The sequence below is a fragment of the Aspergillus sydowii genome (assembly GCF_001890705.1).
Source record: "Aspergillus sydowii CBS 593.65 unplaced genomic scaffold ASPSYscaffold_3, whole genome shotgun sequence".
Taxonomy (NCBI): Eukaryota; Fungi; Ascomycota; class Eurotiomycetes; order Eurotiales; family Aspergillaceae; genus Aspergillus; species Aspergillus sydowii.
Genome location: NW_024467861.1, coordinates 2,154,314 through 2,172,725, shown reverse-complemented (window position 1 = coordinate 2,172,725; position 18,412 = coordinate 2,154,314). Strand labels below are relative to the sequence as shown.

The following is an 18,412-nucleotide window of genomic DNA, read 5'->3' as shown; positions in this document are numbered from 1 at the left end:
TTAGTAGCAGTTAATAAAACGCCATAAGAGGAAAAAAAAAGACGAGATTAGACTAATCGATCCTGGAAAGAAACCAAGCGTAATACTCTCCCTTCGTTGTTTTGAAAAAGCCTTCGCCCTTACCATTTTGTAGCAACTAAAAACAATTCGACAATGCAAAAAAGTACTGATTATTTGTTTAAGCGGGAGGAGGAGGGGGCGGGGGCTGGTCACTTGGAGGCGGAGGCGGAGGTCCTTCACCAGGAGGAGGTGGGGGTGGACTGCCACTTGCGCCATAGTACATCGAGGGCATTCCGGGCGGAGGTGGAGGGACACCAAGACCCGGAGGAGCGCCAGGAGGAGCCATACCAGGAGCAGGAGGGGGATACCCGGGGTAGCCTCCATACCCATAAGCGGCTTGTCCAGGTGCAGGAGGGGCTGCCTGTTGCCAGGGTGCAGCAGCTCCAGGAGCGCCGTACCCGGCAGCTGCATAACCGTAATCGTTGGCCCCACGGCCTTGGGAAGCCCAAGGTGCCGCACCGCCGTTGTCGCGAGACCCATAGTCGTCCCGACGGTTGTCGCGGCGGCCGCCGCGTTGTTGCCAGGGAGCTACATCCCCTGCGGGAGGAGCGCGTTGCCAGGGTTTCATATCTCCGTCGTCGTAACCATCGGGGCCACCTTCAATCCGGCGCATAGGTTGGCCATCGGGTCCAGGAGCACCACCAGACAATTCGTTCATGAGTTGCTGAGGAGACGTTAGTATGCGTTTATATAAAGCAAGACCCTAAGAGTGAGTAAACTTACCTCCATCTCCCGGTCAACAGCATCACCGCCGCCAATAGCCCTACGGCCACCATCGAAGCCGCCATTGTTGCGCCAATCGCTGCCTCTCTGGCGGTCAGGACAATCGCGAGCCATGTGACCAGCATTGCCACAGACGCGACAAATGATGTTGGCGGTAAAGTTTCGCTGTTCGGGACAGTCGTACTTTCGGTGACCGATTTGACCACCTGCTCCATGTTAGCTAGAATCAAAATGAGGAAAAGAGAATTCACTTACAATTCTGGCAAGCCTGGTTCTCATCGTCACGAAGTGTACCGTTGAGAGCAGCCAGCTCACGAAGTTGGTTCCTCTTGAGCTCGTTTTGGCCTTCGGGGATAGAAGCAGCCTGTATCAACCATTAGTAAATTGATCCGGATATAAATAAGAATGCTTACCGTCTCAATAACGTTGTGTATCAGCTTTTTTGCTTTGTTAACCTTATCTTCAGTATCTGCCATGATCAAACAATGAAGATCTTCTTCCTGATTGCTAGCGTGAGCGGCGTCAGACCGGCCCTTTCCTTCCTTGACGGAGCCCTTTCCACGGATAGCGATCTTTGCACCAGACTCGGTCTCCATCTTTTTCAAAGTATTTCCACGGGGACCTATGAGTAAGCCAACTGTAAAAGGTAGCAAGAGCTATGTGTTAGTTCGGTCTGTTTTCCTTGGGAATTCTTGATGAGGTAAAAAAGGTATATGTGCAACATTAAGCAACAAAGAAAGGGTTAGCAAGAAGCGAGCCGAAAAAGCATCGCTGAGAAGCAGCGATGTCTTGATCGTGAGCCCGACTCGAGCAATGAGTGAGTGCAAAACGGTTAGGAGTTAGAGGGTTAGTTATCATACTGAAGTTAATTTCTGGATAGTCATTCACTGGCACATAGACCTTCTCCTGGGTCTTTGTGGGACGCCTGTAGTCAGAGGGCGGGTGATAGTTAGGAATGGTCTTCATCGCTTTTTCCACGAGTTTGTGACGCTCATCCTCAAGGCGTTTGCGGTAACGGTATTCCCTAGTGTTTACACGTCTTCCGAAGTTATCGTACTGTGGCGGGGGAGATGGGGACCTAGCAGATAAAGGTTAGCACCACGGATAAAATACGTTGGAGGGACATGGGGGGACTAACCTGTCGCCATCCGCGGGGACAACATCGTTGATCCTGAGCTTCTGGCTAATCTCCTCAATACGCAAGTGGAGAGTATAAGCCTCGAGCTGCTCAGTGGTGAAGTTGGCCATGATCATGGTGGGCAAACCCATCAGACCCGCGGCCTTGTTCTCCTGAGCATCGCCCCAACGGTTGCGCTTCTTGCGTCTCTTGATGCCGTCAGCTGGAGGGTCGGCTGCAACAAGGATCTAGTTAGAAAAGGTGGGAAAAGACACAGTAGGACCAGGAAAAAGGACATACCTCGAATAGGACTTCTACCACGGTGATCCCCAGGGGCGGACGCAGGAGTCGCGGTGCGACTATCGTCCTCATCACCACCAAACCGTCTCTTCCCCAAAGGGATGTTGTTAGAGCCAGTGATGCCCTGGTTGCGCCACGACATCTTCCTGGATTTAGGTAAATGCTGAAAATAAACCTGTCAGATAAGTAATGATAAAGGTAATGGCCTAACTGTAAAGTGAAAGAAATGTCCTCGGATGTGGCAAGCTGTCTGATCACGTGGGTTGACAAATATTTGAGTCAGCATACACGCCCGGGCAGATTGTGAACTAACTATACTGTAGAAAGCAGACACTATGAATATACATATAGAGGAAATAATATTATTATTAGATTAATACTTCGAGCTGACTTGACTACATCGTAAACCATCAGCAATCTGGCCCTAAAATCCTGGTCGCAATCAGCCAATCAGGGCAAGATTCATACGGCGTACTAACTATTTGGCATCCTTCTTCATCCCATCCTGTACCCAAGCCCTGGACTTCGCGGCCTCCTCGTCAGCCTTCTTCTTGTCCTTCAGCAATTCCTTAATCGTATGCGGACTAGGCACATGTCTTCCCTTCTCCACCCCCTCTCTAGCCGCCAACTTCTCTTCCCAAGCCTTCAAATGCGGAAACTCCTCAATATCAACCCCCGCCCACCCCGCGGCAGCAACCCAACCCCAGTGCGAAATATCCGCAATCGTAATATGGTCGCCCACCAGGAACCCAGACTTTGACTGCGCCAGATGCGCATCAAGAACACCGTATAGGCGTCTTGTCTCGTTCACGTACCGGTTCACGCCGTACTCGATGCGCTCGGGCGCGTACCGCGAGAAGTGGTTCGCCTGCCCCTGCATTGGGCCGACGCCGGCATTTTGGAAGTATAGCCAGCTGATTGTCTCGTAGTACTCGCGGGTTCCCTGGGGGTATGAGATCTTGTGGTCCTTGTCGTATTGCTCGGCGAGGTAGGTGAGGATGCTGCCGGATTCGAAGAGGCGGATCTTCTTGCCGTCTTTGAATGTGTCTGTGAGCGCGGGGATGCGGCCGTTGGGGTTTATTTCGAGGAACCAGCTATTCGGTTATTTGATTAGCTTTCTTGTTGCGTGGTGGAAGCATGAGGGCGTATCAAGAGGGACGTGAGGGGAAAAAGGACGTACGGCTCCTTCTGGACGTTCTTGCTGATGTCAATCTTCTCGACTTTGTAGGGGAGTCTGTAGCATTTGTTAATACTGTAGCTATTGAGGCGCTCTGGGAAGTAAAGAACGGTGGGAGAGTAAACATACCCAAGCTCCTCCAAAGCAATGGAGATCTTTATTCCATTGGGAGTTTGAGTTGTATACAATGTGATATCAGGGCTAGACATGATGGAAGATGCAGAAAAGGATCGATTAAAAAACGAGTAGATGCAGGTACTGGGAATGGTTGGGAATGACGGTAAAAATTGCGGATGGCGAAGTTAGACGAGCAGCCTTTATATAGCCTCAAAGCAGGCGCCCACTTGACCCCGCTCATTATTTATAATTGAGGTGGTGCATGAGTTACCTCAACCTTGGACCACTCCTGCACATAAGTAATGATGCCATCGCTCTGGGAGCCCCACAATTAACCCCGGTGGTTGATTTCTAAGCTGCTTCACGATCTCCAAATGAGTAGCCGTGGTGGGAGAAGGCTACCCCCGCCGAAGGACCACGCTTACCTTGGAAGATCGATTGATAAGCAGTTGGGGCTCAGAGAGGCGGATATTGGAAAAACGTGGACTAAACTAGAAGCCAGATGCCATGAGTAAGTGGTTTGAAATTAAAAAAGAGAAATATCTACAGCGAAACGTGTAACAACTCTCATCTACCCAAGTATCTGTTAGACGAACTCCAAGCGCCTGAGAGACAAAGGTCTGCCATCAACAGAAAAGGTTTGCTTGCACCTCTTTCGTAGTCTAACCATAAGACTGTAACCAACTAGCTCCACCTCTTACTTTGTTCTTTTACCACGTGAAACTCTCCTCGACAAAATCGATTTGTGTTTTGTCTTGTCGACTCCTGCATGTCCGGCGAACATCATCGCTGAGACTGCCGTTACCGCAGACCAAGACGCCCATTGCTCCGATCTGGTTCTCGACCTCCATGCCGACGAGCGTGTCGATGTTTGGTCGCCCAGGGAACATTTGCACGGTGGAACTTGGGCTCTGGATTTCCTTGGTGTTGCGCGGCCGCGTAATGAACAGCATGATTCGGAGAACCTCACGTCGGCGGTTCATTGCCAGGATGCTGGTCATCCAGGGTCGGATCCATTCCAGGTGCTCTGGCGATTGAATGATCCAGACCAGAGTGACACGGCGTGCTGCCACAGTTCCGTCCGCGTATCCTTGGACGAGATGGCGGGTAAATGGCACCAAGTGGGTGATACCAACACCTCCGGCAAACAGGAGGACTGAGCCGTACGAGTCCATGGAATGGATGGCGCCATATGGACCCTCGGCGAAAGCTGTCAGAGAAACTTTGCAGTCGACAGCGCTTACGGCGCGCTGGAAAAGCTTGTCGGTGAAGCCAGTTCGGCGGCGAACGAGCAGGGATATCGTAGTCTTTTGGGGGCCGTGAACATCACGGTGGCTCACAGGGAGGCTCTTCTCGTCGCCCATTACGTCTTCCACGTCGCTCCACCCAACCGAGAACGGGTGGGACATCCACCACCCGATTGATGGCATATACAGGTACAAATGCTGGCCGGGCTCGAAGTACCAGGGGCGCGACAGCTTGAGGGTGATTCTCATAGCGTCACCGGGGAGAGCCTCCACAACCGCAGTGGTAGTGCGGCCTCCAATATTGCGGTACACAATGATCACAAGCCGTGCAAATCTCTGCTCGTATATTAGCTCGCTCCATCATCTAGCATTAATTAAATATGAAAGACTAACCTCCAATGCCCAGAGAACAATGGTCGCGAGGAGGAAGTTCTGAGCATTTCGACCGTCCAAATGAACCCAGAGGAAAGCAAATGCGAGAATGGCAAAGGCAATGTGAAGATGAAGGAACGTTTCGTAAAAAGCGTGACGAATCGCGGAGGGAGAGTGGATGAAAAGCGCAAGGAAGGCACAGGTGCCCTGGAAGATGTCAATACAGCTCGGTCAAGAGATTGATTTGCCGGTGAACTCACGATCAAGCCGCTTCGAATGAAGTCACTGCCTGCGAACGAGGCCGCAACTGTGCTCCAGCCGTCTATGTATAATTAGCGATGATATCCAAACATAACGCACGGAGCAAGAACATACAAGATTGAACTTTCGGGATGAGCCACGCGAGAGTATGGACGATAGCCTCGCAAACAACGATCCTAGCGAGCCAGCGGTGGATCAGATTGCAGGTGTCGTAAGGCACCTGGAGAAGGGTGATCAGGGGGTTGTTTCTGCCTGCCAAGAGGACGAGAGGAATCAAGTTCACAGTCGCCATGACGCCGCTTCGGCTAAGGATAACGCTTGACACCGAGTCGGGTTCTGACTTGTAGGGCACGGTGACGAAGCAGAGTGTAATATTCATCGCGATAATGCCGACGATGATGAATGAGTGGAAACGGCTGGGCAGCGTGCCCATGTTGACGGCGCGAGACAGCTGGAACTCCCGGTTGTGGCGGTTCCGAAAGAGAGGCGCATAGACGATGTGTTCCTTGATCTTCGCGAGAGTGGGATGGGCAGGTGTGAAGTAGCGTTGACGGTCATTGTTGAAGCTTGCCAGTCGTCGCATGTGGCCGGCGAGGCGAAACCACATCTTCCAAACGTACATGAATGCTGCGAAGCAGCCGAGTGCTAGTAATGAGTAGCGAGCAAGGTCATCATTGAGAGCCTCATAGAACGGGTTCTCCTCGTGATGACCACGCTTTTCGAGGTCTGCTGCTAAAGAGTGTCCAACCAGGGACATGGAAAGAAGTATAAAAGCCATGGCTGTCGAACCCGATTGGAAAGCCGGGTGTATATAACAAAATAACGGGCGCAGAATGCGAGTATATAGGGGAGGAGACCAGCTCTGAACGATGAAAATAACCCCCAGAAAAGAGTGTAGATAACCAAGCGAAAGTGAGTGACCCCAATCACCACTATAAGTCTCAAACGGCCCAAAAGAGCGAGCAACCGGAGACTGTCAAGGGGCGAATAATGAACAATGAGGTTGTAAGGGTCTGCCTCTGTGTTTGGCGGACAATGAGATCCAGACCGTGAAACAATCCCCAGGAGCACCGTTGTCAGATGCTTGGGTCCGAAACGAGAGAGGTTGAGGTCCAAAGGGTCCGCTCTCCTTTGTGCGGCGGGCTCCTCTTTCTAGTGATTCTCCTGAATAGCGATCGTCGGTGTTGATGGGCAACACAAAGAATGTGAACAAAGTTAGTAGTGAACCAGCCACTGCAAGCTCCGAGAATCAAGTGTCAACACTCGACGGTCGGACGCAAAGGAGAAAAAAAAAGAGAAAGGAAAGCCCAAACTGCCAAGCAGGAGAACGGGACGTGATGGATTCTTGCATATAAGTCCTGGGCCTCAAAGGCCTCGAAAGACCCCTCGATCCAAGCGCCATCAGCAAGGGCCCACGATATGGTGCGACTTGGCGGCAACAAACCTGAGTGGAAGCGAGGATTGCTCGGATTGATTCTGCAGGGTGGCAGCGAGCAAATGAGCACGCATTGCTCCCAGATCGGCGCTGGGAGTGGAGAGGAGGCGCAAAGTCAAGAGAGAGACCGGAGTTGAGTGGCCACACGTTGAAACACATCAGCGGGACTGTTCAGGACCGCGCAGCCACTCGGGGCCGCCGCTTACTGTTGAAACAGAGCCTGACAGTGACAGCGCCGTCCATCGCTCTTGTTCTGCCGATGCAGTCCTGTCTCTTGGCCGGTCGTCCCTGCAGCTGAGCTGTCGAGGACTCGAGTTTGCGCACACTGCACCCCTCATGCCGGGGAGGCAAGACACCCTGACTCGCCGGAGCAAAGCCATAAACACCAAACACGAATAGACACGGCTGGATTCCTTCGATTATTGCTGTTCCACAATGAGACCCCCGGTCGACTCAGGCCTTCATCTATTGCCAACACCGGTCTCGGCCCAAGGACAGCTTTAATATGCTGCGGCCCGGTAAATATATTAACTACGGAGCTCCCCAAGGCTCTCTCCTATATGACCTCTTTTATGAGAAAAAAACGTGTGGCGGTTTGACGATGCACCTCTCAAACACCTACTGTGGGTGATGTGCGAGCCACATACGAGCCTGTCACATCACGATTCGCAACTTGCAAGGAAATGGTTGCTGAGCGTTACGCTCTGGCCCAGAGGCGGGACGCACCTTACCCTTTATCAACCAGTCCTGCAACCCGACAGTATGCCCGGACGACAGACAGTGGACCTGGGTCGTATACTATCATGGTATGTTACAGCCTGGGAGTTCACCACTGGCCTTCCCTTGCCCTGATTCGGCGTGGAGCCCTCTTATCCCGAAGGAGTGATCGTGGAGAGGGCTTGCAGATGGTGTTCTGACCCGTCGGAGATTCTGGTCACCTGTACGGATTCCGTGGGGCTGCAAGAGGTATGCCTTGTTGAGGCCTTGGGCGTGAGGAATCTGATCTAGCAATGCAATCCCATGAAATCATTTATCGCCTCATATGCCAGCCCGGTCAGAGCAATCTAATTCACCCGCACTCCGGGCAATAATCAGATAAAGCGGTGCGTGATAGGAAAATGGAATAGGATTATAGTAGTACTAGTCATAGCGTCTACCTCTGTAGGTGGTAGATACGGACCTGCGAAACCTTCCAAGGTTACCTACGGTAGTAGCTGCTCCAACATACTCCGTACTTTGCAAGTGTTTGCTCCAATTGTGCACGGCATTGGCTTGAACTCTTGGTCATGGCCGCAACGGACGAAACATTGTGTGACACCTTCACTGTCTCACCAGTCCGAAGACCCAGAGTTCTGGAAATAGCCCAATTTATTTTTTTTTGTTTTTTTTTTTGCTTCTTTCTTTCAGGAGCTGGGATGAGCATGGATCCATTTCCATTAATATTTAATATAAACACCTACCGTGAGTGACAGACTACCCACTCAGCTTGACTATCTAATTTACCCGGAAAGTTGGCGGCCACAACCGTTAGGTTATTGAAGAGCCACTCAACTAGCCATCAGATAGTGCTTTATTTTTAATTGGCAAACACATCAAAACTGGATTGATTGAGCAAGTATATTATTTTCTGCGGCTAGAGGGGCTATTCGCAGGAATCGGCACAGCTTCTCAGACAGACGCTTGCAGAATATCCTTGTACACTATAACGAACTAAACCAATGAACAGTAATCAAATGCCCAGGGTATCACGCTGAACCAAATGAAGCACCAGAATCCCCTCAAGACTCCTTCAAACACAAATAAGAATCCAAAAGCAAGTGATAAAAAGATCGGGACCAGGCGCTTAGAGAAAGCTAAGCTCATCATCACTGTCGTCATCCTGCGAGCACGGGATCGTCGCCGCCGTCTTTCTCCGTATAACTGGAGCTGGAGCTGACTGCCGCCTCTCAGAATACTGGGAACTCATCCTGGGAATGATAGATGAGTGACGGGCGGGCCGTTTAATTGGCCTGGTGTGATCTTCAGGTGTTGCTTCGTAGCCCGATTCCCGCGAATTCTTGTTGACGATGACGACTTCGATTGCTGGGATTGGTCCCACAGGAATGTTTCCTGTTCCACGACTGCGAGTGACATCCTCCCGACCCGTCGACGTCTGTCGTAAGTTCTCCCTGACTGCCGTTCTTGTCCGAGCGGCTACCGGAACATGCCCTGCTCCAGACGAAGACTGACATGGTGAACAGTCGGGGCTGTTGGTCCAATCGCTTTCTTTACCTACCCCACGCTCTGCAAATCGGGTGTTATAAGTCTTCTTGAACGGTCGGGGGTCGGAATCATGACCCGTACAAGGCCTTTTCTTCGAAACAGATGGCGCTGACGATGTAACACTTGAAATGCTCTTTTCCGAGCATATCGAGCTTGCAGACGAACTACTCGTCGAGCACGCAATGGTCCGCGGCCGTCCTCTTCTCCGCACCTGTGGTCTCGTGGCGATATTGGTCGTGACGACCCGTGGCTTTGCCGCTGGCGTCCTTGCCACCCATTCGCCTATACTATCTTCCCACCGGTATAAGCTCGAGTATTCTTGGGTCGATGAGGGCGACCGCTGAAAGCTATCGCCCTGTAGAGAAGAAGCGACCGTTTCTTGGATTTCGACGGCCCAGATATGGTCATCGGGGTCTAGGGTTCCCTCCGCAAGTGCCATTGCGACTTCGACAGCAACTTTGCCTAGTAGGAAAATAACACCTGTGGCGCTGGTCAAGTGAGCAAGCTGCGAGACCCTGGCTCGAATTTCTCGAGGGGTACGCATAGGGCCTCGATCCTGCGTGTTGCCTGAATGGCGAAACACTTGAGACACAAGCCTTGCCAAGTCCCTCACGACATCTTCTCGGGATGCCAGCGCCCGAAAGAAGGATTCGATGTTTCGCTTTGAAACTGTCTCAGAGTGGTAGATGATCTCGGCAGTTATGCTCCTGCCACACTGGAGCGTGCAGTCCGCGAGCAGCACGTATCCTCGTCGCAAAGACTGGAAAGCGTGTTGCTCCAATTCGCGAATTACAGTGCCGTTTCCAACAGCCCTCTGAACGGTAAACGCTAGATAGTTGACCATCTCTCGCGTCTTCAACCCCGCAGATCTTTCAACCGCATCCGGTGCTTGTGACCGCGCAATACACATTCCACAAAGGGCTGTTAGGAGGCTGGATACGAGGTTGCTAAGGGCATCTTGAATCGGGATAGGACACGAGCTCTCATCGTTTGATAACCCTGACGTAAGGGATATGGATGCCCGAGTCCCTCGGGGTCGTATTGTGCGTGGCGCCTGATGGCGGTTTTCTTTCAGAAGCACTTTTGAGTCGTATTTCGAGTAGATACCGGTGGATGACAGGATCACAACCTCTATCAATCGCCTCGCAGCGGCGTACCCACTACCCTCCGTTGACACCAGCTTTATCGCCTTATCCACAGACTTCTTCCACCACATAGTTACCAACCATTCTGGCGGAATGGCCCCGCGCGTCAAAAGTCTAGTCAGCTCCTCAAACACATATGTGTGCCGTGCGGGATGCTGTAGATAGTATTTCCCTAATATTTGAATAGGATCGTCGCAGTGACCAGACGGTCGTGCCGGATCGAGCCTCGATGGGTGATGGTACTGATCAACGCTCGCGAGCAGTTTCGTCTGTAGCGACTCGAAAGCGTCTAATTCCTGTTGCGATAAACACTCCTCTAGCAATCGACAGGCCGCAAGAGAAGTTATCCACCGCTGCTGTATCATACCCGAAACTAAATAGATTCCTTGAGCACGAACAGCCTCACGAAGTGGTTGCCATCCGCTATCGCTTGGTGCATAAGCGGCCTCCAGCTCCGTAAAATACGCGTCGCACATATCCACATCACCGTCCTCCTCGGATTCATCCTGTATTCGCTGCTCCTCAGCAATGAACTCTGGAAGGCGCCGCACAGTCATTGACAACAGAGATCGAGCTCCTATCTGGGGCCGAACCTCCTGACCCTCTGGTGGTGAAGGTCGGGTATTCTCCAAAAACCTCAAAAAGATGCGATCCAATAAATGGGCAATATCCGCAAGCCCCGGATCCCCGGAATAATCCAACACCTCCTTCCAAGACCCGTGGTACGGCTTAAAACCGCTATTTTTCGTCCGGCCCGGTTTCCGATTCTCCGCAGGTTCCCCCGGTCTGTTTTGCACTCCGTCCACTATATGGCCTTGAAAAAGCTGCATCCTCAGCGATGGCGAAGACTCCGCCAACGCACCACGAACCTTGCCCGTAATCAAGGGCGTCGCAATTTCAATAGCCCCAGGAAGAGTTTTCGGCGCTTCCGGACTCCGAATCAACAACCGGCTGCGTTTCCGGGGCCTTGTCCCATTCACCCCCCGCCCGCGGGTCGAGTAATTATGCCGTATCCTCCGCTTAACCATCGGCTTCCCAGGGATCCACGCCGGATCGTTTGGTTCCTCGTCATCTGAGTAACTGTATCCTTGCTCTATCGTCGACGTTGATGTCGGGCCGGCGGCGACGCCAGCCTTCCTAGAGGGACGCGTCCGTTGTTCGGCATCTGGGACAGCGCTGGCCTTCTCCTTTTCCCGCGCCTTGGAAACCAATACACTGGTAACAATCTCATTATGCTTTTCTAATCGATGGTAGATAGACGTTAAAGGGCGCAACATGCGATTTGCCCATTTCGCGGTCGGTCGGATATCTTCCATGTTATGTTGCGCCAGCTACTTCTGTCTGCAATGGGAGAAGAAAAAGGGGTATTATTAGCTCTGCGCGTCGAGATCTTCGTGTAAAAGAATTATGCCATGAAGAGTTTTCATACTTGATTCTGCTTGCTGGTAATCATAGAGTCTGATCCATTTCATGCTTCGGCGGCTTGCGATGGGGCACTTCACACTTTAGTGCATGTAGGATATCCAGATTGTCCGTTCCCAAAAGGGCACAAGCGGATAAAAAAGGTAAATAATTTCTGTTTAATATACAATGCACCCATGCAGCCAGTATTGGCATAAAATACAGGTGAGTAGAGGTTTGAGGTTAGAAGAACAAAGAGACCGGTCGAGATTCAAGAAAGCCGAAAATGTAAACATGGGGACGGAACTTAAAACGGAATAGCGCTGTTTACTCAGCACCGGCAGTGGATTTCACTTGCACGCATAACTATGAAAGCTTTCCACCAAAGGAAAAGCAAGTCTTAATCTAGAATAAACAATTTACTACTGGTAGAAATTTGTGTATGTTGGTCATCGATGCATGAGTTAGTTGTGAGTTATATAATATACAGAACAGGATATACCAGTACAGCATGCAAATCCCTGACCTTGCCTGCTATGCACTGCCCGTGATGAATGATCCATGCCAAATACCATACCAAAACCGAACAAGAAGAGTAGAGAGTTCCACGTAGTTAGAACAGATATAAGTATATTCAAGAATTCCGCTCATCCAACGCGTCAGCCCTTTTAAGAATTGGGCTTGAGAAAAAAGTATGCGGCCGTCAAGAGAGGTGAAGATCAAAATGAAATAACACCCAAAAGTTTTCTTTTTATTACCCGAACAAAAACGAAGAATGAATTTAGGCGGAAGGCTTCTTCGATCCACGAAGCTTGGGGTTGCTAGCGGCAGCACGCTTCTTCTGCTTTGTTCGCGAAGAGCTGGTGTCACCACCCTCGATGAACTTCAACAGTTCATCAATGCTTCGCGAATCCATGGACGCACTAGAGGCTTCAGCGGGTGCAGCAACCTCGGCCGTTGATTGGCCAACTTGGGGTTGAACCTTGGTTCCCAGAGACCGGGTGTTCATGTTGATACGACGCAGACGGCGGGCTTGGATATCCTTGGCGTGCTTGGCGATAGAGACAGCGTTCTGGGTGAGCTGCTCAAGCCAGGTCTCCGCCTCCTTGGTGTTGCGATCCTCGGGACCGAGCTGACTGAGGAAGATGTTGTAGGCATCGCGCATCTTGCCAACCGCAGCCTTCGAGTCCTGGTCAAGGGCCAAGGCCTGAGCGAGCTGGAACAGGATCGTTGCAGTGTTGATGGACTGCTTGCCAAAGAGAGACTCGCAGACCGACAATGACGCCTCGAACCATTTTCTGGAGTCGGTGTACTGCTTCAGGTGCTGAAGCATCACCGCGGCGTTGTTCATAGTAGTAATCGAGTCAGGGTGATTGGCGCCGAAAATGATCTTCCACAGGTCCATGGCATGCTTGATGTACACCAAGGCAGTCTTGGTATTGCCGGAAGCGTGTTCGAAGAGACTGAGGTTGAGATAACTCAAGATGGTATCGGCAGAATCAACACCAAGTGTGCGCTCAGTGACAATGACTGCTTTCCGAGCCAGCTCGACAGCGGCATCCTTCTCGTCCGTTTGGTAGTAGAGCATGGACAGCTGGTGATACAGCTTCGCGACCTCAGGGTGGAGAATACCGTAAATCTGCTCGTGCAGAGACAAAGACTCCAGAATGAGTTCTTGGCCTAGCTGCTTCTGGTTCTGCATGAGAGAGATGCGACCAGCTTCCAAGGCCTCCTCGGCAAGTGAGCTTCGGGGAGAGGCGTCCTTGACCAACGGGACGATGTTGACAATGTCGTCGGGGACAAAGGTGACGATTGCCTTCTCCTGAGCAGCAGCACTGGCGGTGGAGCTCGAGTCACCGCCCTTCTTCTTCTTTTTCTTGCCCTCATCCTGTCCAGCACCATTGACGCCATTGGTGGCGGGCAAGGCTTTCCGGAGACCTTCGGCTTGGGCCTTGGTAAAAGCAAAGTCGCGAGCACCCAGCTGGATACCAAGCTTAATAGCGACATCGCGGAGGAGTTGTAGGTGTCTTAGGGAGTTGAACCACCCAGATTCCAAAGTGAAGTGGTATCGGAGAGTAACCTGCTTCTCGATCTCTGCACGTAGAGAAGCAGGAGTGACCTTCTCAAAAGAGAAGTCACCCTCGGGGTAGATTTCGCGGAGAGATGAATCAATCTCGGCGCGAGGCGCGGCATTGACATCAGCCCCGAGGAGGCAGTTCAACAAGTGGGCAGCGCATGATGCGGCAAAAGGTCCAGGAACGTTTCGCAGCTTCTGGTTGGCAACGTGCTTGAACGCACGAGCAACCATCTCCTGCACTAGCAGAGTGGAAAGAGCATCAAGGCGGGAGCCCTTCTCCTTGGCCAACTTGGCCAACTTGCCCAGGTAGCGGATGTTGATACCACGCTTGTGCAATAGCTGGCTAAGAGACTGACCATCCATTGGGAAGCCAACGTCACCATCGTGAAGATCTTGAACCAACTCTGGCATAACCTTGGACCGCAAGTAATCACACGCTTCACGAACCTCCTTCTCATCTTGGGCCCACTGCTCCTTCTCTTCATCGGTCTGAGGAACCTGGCCGCTGAAGACGTCAGGGTTGAGCGCGAGGTTGAATCCCGAAATATCAACACGCTCCTGGTCCTGGGACTCCTCGCTCTTCTCCTCAGAGCCTTCCTCCTTTGCCTCATCGGACTTTTCCTTCTTCTCGGCAGTTTCCTCGGCCTTGGCGCTACGGCGGCGCTCCACTTCGGCCTTCACGTACTGGCTCATCTTGTGCCTCCAGTAAGATTCAACAAGCTCCAATCGAAGAACGGACATTCGGTGAGGGTACGAGTCACTGCCCTCTTCCTCCTGCCATTCTACATCAAGTGGAGTTACGCGGTAGAGGTCAAGAACGTATTTACGGCCGTCAGTTCCCAGAAGACCCTTGGTTTCAACACTACCTTCGAGGTCGTGGCGCTCATTTTCCTTATCCCAGACTGCGTGCTTCTTAATCCTGAGAGCCTTGGACAGTTTCTCAAAAACAGAGACGAAGTCGGGGTGAGTGGCGACGACATCCTTGCCCTCAACACCACCGTAGTCGATCTGGTGCTCACCGGGTTCCCGCTGCTTGAAGATACCGGGGACGATACTTTGTCCGACAATGCGCTTGCCCATGTAGTCAACCACAATAGTTCCCGGTGTGAACAGACCGTTGATGTCAAGCTGGTTGACGGCCTTGATACCAAGAACATCCTTGCCGACCGCAACGCGCGCGGCTTCGTCGCCACCCTCGGAAGCAAAAGTTCCAACTCCGTCAGCACCGAACGAGTAGAAGATGTTGTTGTACACAAAGATCTGAGCGTCTTGGGCCTCTGTGGGGTTGAGAGGAGCGACTTCTCCACGGGCAACTAGGACAGCGCCGCGGGCAGCGGCCTCGTTGTAGTCAGCAAAGAGCTTCGACGTGAGACGCTCGCGGAAGACACGGTCTTGTACAGTCTCGCGGGGCAGTTCCTTGGTGGTCTGGAACTCCTCATTCCAGTCTCGCAAGGTCTCGGCATTGTCTACACCAGAAATGAGATAGTTCTCCTGAGAACGGGTGATGTCTGACTGGTGAGCGTTCACGTTGGATGTCGGAGGCGAGACAAGCCATGGGCTGGACGGGATAGAGTTCTGGAAAGGGAATGTCGTCAGGAGGTCTTTCTGGTTGTTCAACTCCTGCAAGGCCTGGAAAGCTGAGTCGAAGGAAGGAGAAAGCTGAGAGATAAGGTTGAGCAGCGAATGTGCGCTGCCTTTCTTAGGGATAGTCTTGGGGAAAGGATCGAATTTGGTGTTAGAACACTTGTTCACGTAAAATCCAGAAACGTGAGAGGTGATCTGGAACTGTTCCCCTTCGTTGGTCGTCACCTGAAGATAGAGCAGGTGGCCCTTCTGTCGGAGATGGTAAGGTGGCGGGTTCCACGGAGAAAGAGAGATCGACTTGATGGTTTTAGGCGCAGGAGCCTCCGCTCTGGGAAGAATAGTCTTCAAGGAGGAAGTGCCCGAGATCTCGTACTTGGTCAGAGAGTGCTCCTTTTCTGTTTTTTCTCCGCCAATTTCTGCAGCGATGGAGTCGTGGAGCGACAATCCAGCGCTGACACCTTGGAGGTTGTCAATCCGATCACCTGCGGCTCCGAGCAGCTCCCTTAGGCGAACGACGTGCATACGGGCATCCTTCTCGGTGTAGGGATCCTCGACCAGGACGATCTCCGAATCCGCCTGCAAATCCGGAACCTCGGACAGCTCGACGAAGTCGTTGATGCGGTTTCCGTTGAACTCGAGATGGAAGCAAGTGTATTGGAAGGTGCCGGGCAACTCGACGATCGATTGACGGACATCCTGGACCTGTTCTTGGCTGGAGACCTAAACAGCAGTCAGAATCCATGACACGATTTACTGGTTCAGTCGCTAAAACACACCATCACCTGGATCTTGTAAGGTTCGTGGGGGAGCTTGACGGAGATCTGAAAAAGGCCTGTTGGTGGTATGTTTTGTCAGTTGATTTGTCTCGATGAAGACAGTTGAGGGCGTCATGAGCTGCACATACCGCCAGCGCCATCCTCCTCCTGGGCAACCTCTTGGTTGTCTCCATTAACGATTTGTTCGGGAGACTCTGTTAGATAGATGAGCCTGAGAATATCTCGGAATACTCGGTGACAGCGAACCTTTTGAGTGTTCTCTTTCTCCATTGGTCTGTGCCATGATTACGGATATCGAAGCTGGATCTGGGGATGAACTGAGGATCGAGCTTCAGGAATAATTGACGTTGCCGGTGACCGTGTGGGTAAAGCTCCGGAGAACGGAGAAAGGGAAAAAAAAAATCGGGAAAGGTAGCGGGAACGGCGGGAGGAAATGAAGGGGATTAAGAAGATAATATACAAAGGAGAAGGGCAATTGAATCAAGCAACCACCCTATATCCAAGCAAATGCATCAATCAAACCCCGGAGTATGAAGAAGACGATCGAATCGAAGAACGAAGCCGGGATGAAGCTGGATGGGGAGAGGAAAATTTCTCGGATGCGGATGCGGAAGATCCTCGGAAGTCCTCGGGCGGTAGGAAGTCTTTTAAGCACTACGTAGTAAGAGTCTCTTCCCAGTGACCCCACAAACATCTCCAAATACCTCCCTTGCCGAGTATTTCGGCCTTCGCTGTATTTCGACCCTAGTCGTAGGCTGGCAGTGCATGGTAGATATGGTTTCTGCCGGTGATAAGCCTGGGGTTATGCTTTTTGGCTACAAGCTTTAAGTTCACGCGACACTCACCCCGAGTTCCCCGTGACGGGTCAGGACACAGCGGAGTTCAATTCGGTTGCTATGGGACCATAGACCTCAACCTAGAGGGCTTTACAGTACAAATGTTTTGCAGACGAATGACATGGCGAATCCAGCTTTCCCCCATAGAAATTAGCATAAGAGCCGCTCACCAAGACCTGGAGTCGCTTAAGGTAGAATAAACAGGAATGGTGCGAGCCGTGATCAGACGATTCGGCAGTTGAATAGATAGAAGTAAAGCAACATTGGTTCATAAACAGGTGTCATGGGCCTTACCAAACCGAGCCGTAAGATTAGGTATTGACGGCATACAAAAAAAGGTTGTTGCACGGCCACCACATTCTTAATCCTCAACACTCGGCGAGGTCAATGAAAGAAACCTTCAACTTGTTGTCCTTGTGTTCGTCTTTGATCAGATGTTTGACATCCATTTCGTCCTTTATAAATTTATCACCGTCGTCGTCGTCGTCGTCGTCGTCAACAATATGATACGGTCTTTTTGCTTGGTTTATCGGGGAGTCGGCAGCAGCTTGCTTGGGTTTTGTAGGTGTCCTAGTTGGTGGAGTACGCGGCTTTCCTGAGCTACCAGCAGGAACACCAGCTTCACGACGGAGCTTGCAAATATGGTTTCTTAACGCAGGAACCGAGCAACCTACCATTATCAGTAAAGCTCCTTGATTCATTACTGGCGGCGTCGTACCCGACCCCATGAAGGCCGCCAAAGCCTTGTAATCCAAGCGAGTGCCTTGCATCTGGGCTAGAACACCCATGAGTAACTATGGGGTGTCAGCACCGGGATATTAAGCTGGGTATGTGGATATTTACTCTGGCCTCGGCTTCGGCATCCCAATTTATAGCCATGACGTCCAGGGCCTTGAGCGTGCAGCGGGTAAAGGTTCACGATTATATGGAGTTACTAGTAGACGCCCGGAAGGGTCTTTGGGAAGGCAAGACGGAGATGCTTAGGAGAAGAGAAAACAGAGAGGTAAGGAGAGTAAGCAGAAAGGAGTCCATCGTGAGAATACATGCTCATCTGTTGTGTGTTCCCTCAGTCAAGCCTTGAGCACATTGACGGAAATGTGTTGTTTCGGGCATCAGGAGGTTTTGGCAAAGGAAAACATATTTATGCTAGATCGTTCCCAAACATGTCTTCTTGATATCGAACTCGCTTGATAGTTTTTTGTTTGCTTTTTTTCAATTGTATCTTCCGGGGTCTCCGGAGTTCTAACTGTGACTGGTGTAGATCCGAAAGAAGGCAGTTGTACTGCGTCAATCCATGCCAAGATCGGGCCAACTCATCGCTTTCATTCCTCCACATTTTCTCGCGCTATAGAGGTGTAGCTGGAATAAATCTGAGCAGAATAATTTTCAAGCAAAGATAAAGTAGACTCTCTCGCCACAGTCCCCAGCCTCAGGTAATACAAGATTGTCATCGTTCGCCGCCAAGGAGGGCCGATCTGCACCGAGACTCCATCGATCTGAGGCGCAGCACAACCGAAGTGCA

General features: G+C 51.5%; 6 protein-coding genes across 6 annotated transcripts; all 6 read right to left on the bottom strand.

Moving 5' to 3' along the window:
- Positions 1–178: 178 nt before the first annotated feature.
- bbp (putative zinc knuckle transcription factor/splicing factor MSL5/ZFM1) lies at positions 179–2,342 on the bottom strand (the record flags this gene model as incomplete). Its single annotated transcript, XM_040851883.1, has 7 exons — positions 179–724; positions 784–989; positions 1,039–1,147; positions 1,197–1,420; positions 1,644–1,861; positions 1,922–2,135; positions 2,201–2,342. 7 exons carry the CDS (start codon positions 2,340–2,342, stop codon positions 179–181), a joined length of 1,659 nt encoding a protein of 552 aa, XP_040704940.1.
- A 336-nt stretch (positions 2,343–2,678) lies between these two features.
- On the bottom strand, positions 2,679–3,586 carry ASPSYDRAFT_148196 (glutathione S-transferase family protein; the record flags this gene model as incomplete). The annotated part of the gene is made up of 3 exons (XM_040841792.1): positions 2,679–3,294; positions 3,381–3,434; positions 3,507–3,586. The coding sequence occupies 3 exons, from the start codon at positions 3,584–3,586 to the stop codon at positions 2,679–2,681; spliced, it is 750 nt and encodes a 249-aa protein (XP_040704939.1).
- Positions 3,587–3,895: 309 nt separating this feature from the next.
- Positions 3,896–6,387, bottom strand: ASPSYDRAFT_793599 (ferric reductase family protein). Its single transcript, XM_040850993.1, has 4 exons — positions 5,489–6,387; positions 5,374–5,435; positions 5,135–5,320; positions 3,896–5,077 (listed from the first exon to the last, which is right to left on the bottom strand). The coding sequence occupies exons 1-4, from the start codon at positions 6,150–6,152 to the stop codon at positions 4,205–4,207; spliced, it is 1,785 nt and encodes a 594-aa protein (XP_040704938.1). The 5' UTR covers positions 6,153–6,387; the 3' UTR covers positions 3,896–4,204.
- A 2,010-nt stretch (positions 6,388–8,397) lies between these two features.
- ASPSYDRAFT_43016 (uncharacterized protein) lies at positions 8,398–11,859 on the bottom strand. Its single transcript, XM_040846579.1, has 2 exons — positions 11,646–11,859; positions 8,398–11,557 (listed from the first exon to the last, which is right to left on the bottom strand). The coding sequence occupies exon 2, from the start codon at positions 11,530–11,532 to the stop codon at positions 8,653–8,655; it is 2,880 nt and encodes a 959-aa protein (XP_040704937.1). The 5' UTR covers positions 11,533–11,557; positions 11,646–11,859; the 3' UTR covers positions 8,398–8,652.
- Positions 11,860–12,040: 181 nt separating this feature from the next.
- ASPSYDRAFT_43015 (translation initiation factor 3 subunit CLU1) lies at positions 12,041–16,812 on the bottom strand. Its single transcript, XM_040846578.1, has 4 exons — positions 16,301–16,812; positions 16,183–16,248; positions 16,055–16,110; positions 12,041–15,998 (listed from the first exon to the last, which is right to left on the bottom strand). The coding sequence occupies exons 1-4, from the start codon at positions 16,335–16,337 to the stop codon at positions 12,399–12,401; spliced, it is 3,759 nt and encodes a 1,252-aa protein (XP_040704936.1). The 5' UTR covers positions 16,338–16,812; the 3' UTR covers positions 12,041–12,398.
- A 345-nt stretch (positions 16,813–17,157) lies between these two features.
- ASPSYDRAFT_43013 (uncharacterized protein) lies at positions 17,158–18,187 on the bottom strand. Its single transcript, XM_040846577.1, has 3 exons — positions 17,734–18,187; positions 17,609–17,684; positions 17,158–17,560 (listed from the first exon to the last, which is right to left on the bottom strand). Exons 1-3 carry the CDS (start codon positions 17,767–17,769, stop codon positions 17,259–17,261), a joined length of 414 nt encoding a protein of 137 aa, XP_040704935.1. The 5' UTR covers positions 17,770–18,187; the 3' UTR covers positions 17,158–17,258.
- Between the last annotated feature and the right edge of the window lie 225 nt (positions 18,188–18,412).

Excerpts from the sequence above, each read along its gene's own strand:
- ASPSYDRAFT_43015 (XM_040846578.1), bottom strand. The coding sequence starts at position 16,337 with ATGGCACAGACCAATGGAGAAAGAGAACACTCAAAAG. Across the intron at positions 16,111-16,182 it reads GGAGGAGGATGGCGCTGGCG|GCCTTTTTCAGATCTCCGTC; the intron begins GTATGTGCAGCT and ends TACCACCAACAG. Across the intron at positions 15,999-16,054 it reads CTTACAAGATCCAGGTGATG|GTCTCCAGCCAAGAACAGGT; the intron begins GTGTGTTTTAGC and ends ACTGCTGTTTAG.
- ASPSYDRAFT_43016 (XM_040846579.1), bottom strand. The coding sequence starts at position 11,532 with ATGGAAGATATCCGACCGACCGCGAAATGGGCAAATCGCATGTTGCGC.
- ASPSYDRAFT_43013 (XM_040846577.1), bottom strand. The coding sequence starts at position 17,769 with ATGGCTATAAATTGGGATGCCGAAGCCGAGGCCAGA. Across the intron at positions 17,685-17,733 it reads ATGCCGAAGCCGAGGCCAGA|TTACTCATGGGTGTTCTAGC; the intron begins GTAAATATCCAC and ends GACACCCCATAG. Across the intron at positions 17,561-17,608 it reads GGCGGCCTTCATGGGGTCGG|GTTGCTCGGTTCCTGCGTTA; the intron begins GTACGACGCCGC and ends TGATAATGGTAG.
- ASPSYDRAFT_793599 (XM_040850993.1), bottom strand. The coding sequence starts at position 6,152 with ATGGCTTTTATACTTCTTTCCATGTCCCTGGTTGGACACTCTTTAGCA. Across the intron at positions 5,321-5,373 it reads TCATTCGAAGCGGCTTGATC|GGCACCTGTGCCTTCCTTGC; the intron begins GTGAGTTCACCG and ends GACATCTTCCAG. Across the intron at positions 5,078-5,134 it reads TTGTTCTCTGGGCATTGGAG|AGATTTGCACGGCTTGTGAT; the intron begins GTTAGTCTTTCA and ends ATATACGAGCAG.